The sequence below is a fragment of the Simochromis diagramma genome, unplaced genomic scaffold (assembly GCF_900408965.1).
Source record: "Simochromis diagramma unplaced genomic scaffold, fSimDia1.1 OVJJ01000578.1, whole genome shotgun sequence".
NCBI lineage: Eukaryota > Metazoa > Chordata > Actinopteri > Cichliformes > Cichlidae > Simochromis > Simochromis diagramma.
In genome coordinates this window covers 291,486-297,500 of record NW_024387395.1, presented here as the reverse complement: position 1 = coordinate 297,500, position 6,015 = coordinate 291,486, and the positions used below count along the sequence as shown (strand labels likewise).

At 46.1% G+C, this 6,015-nt stretch overlaps 1 protein-coding gene across 4 annotated transcripts in view; it reads left to right on the top strand.

Annotated features, from left to right (window-relative positions):
- The window catches only part of LOC120720365 (echinoderm microtubule-associated protein-like 6), a 33,262-nt gene extending 27,693 nt beyond the window's left edge, over window positions 1–5,569 (top strand). For all 4 annotated transcript variants that reach the window (XM_040010025.1, XM_040010026.1, XM_040010024.1 and 1 more), the window contains 8 exons: window positions 1,135–1,249; window positions 1,338–1,526; window positions 1,603–1,775; window positions 1,854–2,016; window positions 2,173–2,276; window positions 4,043–4,196; window positions 4,274–4,374; window positions 5,231–5,569. In XM_040010025.1, the coding sequence (XP_039865959.1) occupies window positions 1,135–1,249; window positions 1,338–1,526; window positions 1,603–1,775; window positions 1,854–2,016; window positions 2,173–2,276; window positions 4,043–4,196; window positions 4,274–4,374; window positions 5,231–5,255 (1,024 nt within the window). In that variant the 3' untranslated portion in view covers window positions 5,256–5,569. The remainder of the gene's footprint in view (window positions 1–1,134; window positions 1,250–1,337; window positions 1,527–1,602; window positions 1,776–1,853; window positions 2,017–2,172; window positions 2,277–4,042; window positions 4,197–4,273; window positions 4,375–5,230) is intronic.
- The last annotated feature ends 446 nt before the right edge of the window (window positions 5,570–6,015 follow it).

The following is a 6,015-nucleotide window of genomic DNA, read 5'->3' as shown; positions in this document are numbered from 1 at the left end:
GGAATCAGTGGGTGATGCCACAGTGGGTGATGCCACAGTGGCTCTATAAACCAGTGTTTCCACACCTTTTGGAGCACGGCTCATATGAAAAATCACATAGCACACCACCAAACAAAAAGCATATTGATCATTTTTCCCCGAGCACTGAGCTTGGCTCAGTTTGTCCCCAGTTTACGTCTGGACTTCTTTAAGTTGCTTGAAGACGTTTCACCTCTCATCCGAGAAGCTTCTTCAGTTCTAAGGTCAAATGGTGACCTCCCCAGATGCCTTAACGCCCACTCACATCCTGGGCCATCTGACCTCAGGAATTCGCATGATAGGGTGGGGCCAGGTTTCACAATGAGCTCACCCGAAACCCTGGCTGATTGGGACCCACACCCGCTTTCACACTTTGGCTCAGGCGATTAGAGGATCATCAGGGGGTCCTTTTGTCCCTCTGTGGGGGGAAACTCCCACTGGGTTTAAATCTGGGACTCACCAACATTTGACCTTAGAACTGAAGAAGCTTCTCAGATGAGAGGTGAAACGTCTTCAAGCAACTCAAAGAAGTCCAGACGCTTTTCTTTGCAAGCTCCTTAGACTACGATGACCTGGATGACTGAGAACCTTCACAGACATACGTCCCCAGTTTACCTTTTTTGCTTTCTTCTGACCCATCTCATGCTCTGGCCTTCATCTGGGTCGGAGTTTTCTCCAGGACCAGGTCAGACTGACTGCTGTTTCTGTTCAAATATTTATCTATTGCTATTATGTGCTGCATCGTCTCACAGCGTGAGGATTATGTAATTTCTTCTTCATCTTCTTCTGTTTTACTGGCAGTTGGAGACCCATTGAATTAGAGCAGGTAGTTGTACTGCCCTCTAGTGGAAGAGAATGCCATTGTTCTGCCCGTTACTCACGCCGGTCATTTAGAGTACTAATCAGGTGGAATCAGATAATCTGCCGCAGCACAGTGGTTGGGAAACACGGCTATAAACCGTGTGGACCGGCCACAAGCATGGCTAAAGGTTAAAGGTTACACCAGGTGAAGATGAGGGTTCAGACAGATCCATTTTAGGGATGTACCCTTCTTCTGGATTCCTTTGATGTATATAAAAAAAACATGAAATCCCGCTGTCTGCTGCTGTTCATCAGGACCAAAGAGGGTGGTGCTGTGAAGCTTTGGGACCAGGAGATGAAGCGCTGCCGAGCTTTTCAGCTGGAGACCGGCCAACCAGTGGAGAGCGTCCGATCTGTCTGCAGAGGAAAGGTGTGAAGAACACACTGTGGAAGGTCCGTGGTGCTTGATGTTATTGTGATTCCAGTGACAGGAAGAGTAACCTCCAACTCTCTGACAGGGTAAAATCCTGGTGGGAACCAAGGATGGGGAGATCATAGAGGTTGGAGAAAAGAACGCTGCCTCCAACACCATGATCAACGGACACACTCAGGGAGGGATCTGGGGTTTGACAAGTCACCCTTTCAAAGACGTCTTCATCTCCGCCAGCGATGACGGGACCATCCGAATATGGGACCTGGCTGATAAGGTACGGGGTTGAACTGTGGTGTGCTGCCGACCTCACCTGGTACGGCGTATTCCTTTAATCCTGCTTTCTGTCTTAGAAACTCCTGAACAAGGTGAGTTTGGGCCATCCTGCCAAGTGCACGTCCTACAGTCCCAACGGAGAAATGGTTTCCATCGGCATGGAGAACGGGGAGTTCATCGTCCTGCTGGTCAACTCGCTCACCGTCTGGGGCAAGAAGCGAGACCGCAGCGTGGCCATCCAGGATATTCGGTGGGTTTGAACATTAGCACGAACAGGAGCCTCTAACAGTTCTGGGACTAACTTCAGTTTCTGGATTTCTTTGTTCAGGTTCAGTCCAGATAACCGGTTCTTGGCGGTGGGCTCAGTTGAAAGCGCTGTGGATTTCTACGACCTCTCTCTCGGGCCATCACTTAATCGGATTGGTTACTGCAAGGACATTCCCGGGTGTGTCATCCAGATCGACTTCTCTGCTGACAGCAGACACATCCAGGTACTTTCACTTCCTTCTTAAATAAAGGTTAAAGGTTAAGAAGACACATGCTGAGTTATGACACATGGGTCTGTTGTTGTGACCTCTGACCTTTTCCTTGTGGGTCAGAGCTCTGTCAGGCGAGAGCTGGTTTTCAATGTCTTGATTTATTCACAGGTGTCCACAAGCACCTACACCCGGCAGGTTCACGAAGTTCCCTCAGGGAAGGTGATCACGGATCAGCCCATCCTAGACAGGATCACCTGGGCAACCTGGACCAGGTGAGGCAGAAAAGTTGATTTGCTGTGCTTAATGTTAGCTAACGTTAGTGTTAGTGGGAATGCCTCAGACCATGTATGGGTCTCAAACTCCTCGAGGGGCGGTGTCCTGAAACTATTCCATGTGTCCCTGCTGCAACACACCTGAATACAATTAGTGGGTGATTAGCAAGGCTCTATAGAACTTGACTGCATGCTGAGGTGGTGACCCCTAACCCTACTCGAGTAAGTGTTTGGAAAAATTTACTTTTATTGCACTGTGTTCATTCAGTCATGAGCTGCTGTAACAGTAGGGCTGCCACGATTAGTCGACTAGTCACGATTAGTCGCCTATCAAAATCGTTGACGGCTGATTTAATAGTCGACGCGTCGTTTGAAGCTTTGTAAGATCCCAAAAGACGCAGGAATAAGTAGCAGGATTTAAGAGTGTAATAACGGATTGAAACAGAAGATGGCAGCACTGCATGTACAAGGATGCCAGCTGCTGTTAAACCCCGAAGAAGAAGTTGTGTCCCAGAATTCATAGCGCAGCCCAGCTCAGTTGTCAACAATGGCGGCAGCTAGTTAGTTTTAATATTACTCTTATTATTCTTTCTGGGTCACAAAATAAACGTTTAACATATTTTCAGGCGAGAATGTAGCTGTGTAAACCTCAAATATCTGCTCAGTTTATCAAGACACCGCATATTTTCAAAAGCGCTCCGACGTTTTCGGAGACGTCTGTTACCCACTAGCTCGATAGCTAGCCGGGGGCTAGGCTCACTAGAGCCGTGAGAACACCGGACTCCCGGCAAATTGTTTTCAAACCCACCGCCGTCCTTTGCTACTCAGGTTAAACATGATATATAAGTCACTTAGATAACTTAAAATGTTATTGTTTGGCTTTTTCCAGTATTTTATTTGTTCCTGAGTAAATCTGTTTGGCTGAGATTAAAGTTATAGTTTTTACACAGCTGAATAAACGTCAAGCAGACAGCTGATCATCAGAAGTGTGAGATGCTGGAGAATTTACTCCGGTGTCCTGTTATATTTTAGATAGCAAGGAGTTTATTAAACTTCACCGAAACAATCTGCAAACTTAATTAAAATTTAACAAACTACCATCTTGTCTTTATTTTTAGTTAGCACAGACCTGAAACACTTAAAGCTGTAAGCTAATGATAGTTATATAAGAGCAGATGCTGCTGGTGCAATAAGCTGTACGTTTTACGTCCAATGGATGATGATCTGATTAGTCGACTATCAAAAGAATCGATTGTGGCAGCCCTATGTAACATGAATCAAGAATTACCGCCTCAGCATGCAGTCTGGTCCTATTCTCTCGCTAATGACCTGCTAACTGTATTCAGGTTGGAGCAGGGACACATGAAACAGTTTCAGGACAGCGGCCCTCGAGGACTGGAGTTTGAGACCCCTGCTTTATGGGATGCAGAGGAATCAGGGCCCTCTCTAATCCAAGAAACAAAACGATAAGATGGGGCTGTCCTTGGTGGTGGTGGGGTTCCCTCATGCCGGGCCTTTTTAGGGAAGTAAACAAGTTCAGAGGTTTGGGACCCAGCTGCAGAGCACTGGTCCTCCAGCCCTGGGTCGCCATGGAGTCCTGAACTAAAAACAGGAAGCACGGATTCAAATTGGGATGGGTTCAGGTAAAACTGGAGGAACTTTTCATGAATAAAAAACAGGAACTAGTTCCAGAAACGTTGCCACCTTCCTGAGCTCATTTAAGGTGTGACTGACCTGACGGAGGCGTTTCTGTTCGGTTTTCGTAGCATCGTGGGGGACGAGGTTGTCGGCATTTGGCCTCGTAACGCCGAGAAGGCCGACGTTAACTGTGCCTGCGTTTCTCACGCTGGAGTCAACATGGTGACCGGAGACGACTTCGGCCTCATCAAGCTCTTTGACTTCCCCTGCGCCGAAAAATTTGTAAGTGAGCTCCGAAAATGAGAAATCACTGAAAGGTTCAGCTCACACTGAGCGCCACCTTCTGTCTTTATTTCCAGGCGAAGCACAAGCGTTACTTCGGCCACTCGGCTCACGTGACCAACATCCGCTTCTCCTGCGATGATAAATATGTGATCAGCGCTGGCGGCAGTGACTGCAGGTGAGACCTGAATTACACCAAATCTTTGAGTGAAACCAGCCAAACGTGGGCAGAAAACTGACTGCAGAGCAGCTCAGACAGTAAACTCATGCTTTGCTTGTTTGTTTGTTTGTTTTTTACTTTATCTAAATGAGACGTTTTAGGACCCCTGAGACAAAATTCTAATATTTCACAGAGAAAAAGATTCAGGTCCTTCAGGATGTATGTTTTCAGTTCAATTTTATTCATACAGCACCAAATCACAACAGCAGTCGGCTCAAGGTTCTTTATATTGTAAGGTAGATCCTACAATAATAGATACAGAGAAAAACCCGACAATCATATGACCCCCTATGAACAAGCACTTTGGCAACAGTGGGAAGGAAAAACTCCCTTTTAACAGGAAGAAACCTCCGACAGAACCAGGCTCAGGGAGGGGCGGGGCCATCTGCTGTGATTGGTGAGAGAAGGAAGACAGGATAAAGACATGCTGTGGAAGAGAGACAGATTAATAACAGATATGATTCAGTGCAGAGAGGTCTGTTAACACATAGTGAGTGAAGAAGAAACACCCAGTGCATCATGGGAATCCCCGGCAGCCTACGTCTATTGCAGCATCACTAAGGGAGGATTCAGGGTCACCTGGTCCAGCCCTAACTATATGCTTTAGCAAAAAGGAAAGTTTGAATCTTAAAAGTAGAGATGGTGTCTCCTGAATCCAGACTGTGATGAGCTCTAAAACCTGACTGAAACTCTTCCAATAAGCCATTCGTCTGCAGATTGTCTGCTTGCTGTTTCACACTCCTACTCTGAAAGGAAGGTTGGAGACTGGCTGGTTGTAACTGATTGCTGTCTGTCTCTCGTCTCCTCTCTGCAGCCTGTTTGTGTGGAAGTGTCAGTGAGGTCTCTGCAGTCCTGTTGGGTTCACAAGAGTCTCCTCCTCTTCTCCTCTGATGCTGCTCCCCCGACTCCTCGGTCTGAACTCTCACCCGAGTTCACCTCTTGCTGTACAGTTAATGTGAGGACGTGTTTCCTGCTGTTGTGGCGTGTTGCTGTGACCCGTGGACGGCGTGTAGCTGTGTCGTGTAGCTGTGTCTGGTTTGTCGGGATGTGCCTTTCTCACAAACTCTGACCAAACATTTGATACAACTTTATTTATAACGGTGGTGCTATCAGACTGTCGTGGTGTCCTGTCAGAAGATGATGATGATGAAGATAAAAAAAAGAGGAAAATGGATCTGTGTTTGATCCTAGTTATTAAAAAGGGAAAAAGTAGAAAACAGTTTGTATGGAACTTTATTTAAAAAGTAAAAGAATTCTACCTCAAAACAGAACAAATAGAAATGAAGAAAATGTATTTATTAAGGTAGAAAATAAATATTTACATCCACATGGTGGCGCTGTCTTCTCTCTGCTGTTTGTCTGATAATAAAAAAAACACTTTTCTTGGAACCCCACACAGAGGGATCAAAGGTCATCAGGACCTGTCAGGACTCTTGCTGCAGCATTTTGGATTAGCTGAAGGCTTTTCAGGGAGTTTTTAGGACTTCCTGATAATAATGAATTACAGTCGTCCAGCCTGGAAGTAATAAATGCATGAACTAGTTTTTCAGCGTCACTCTGAGACAGGATATTTCTAACTTTAGAGATGTTGCACAAATA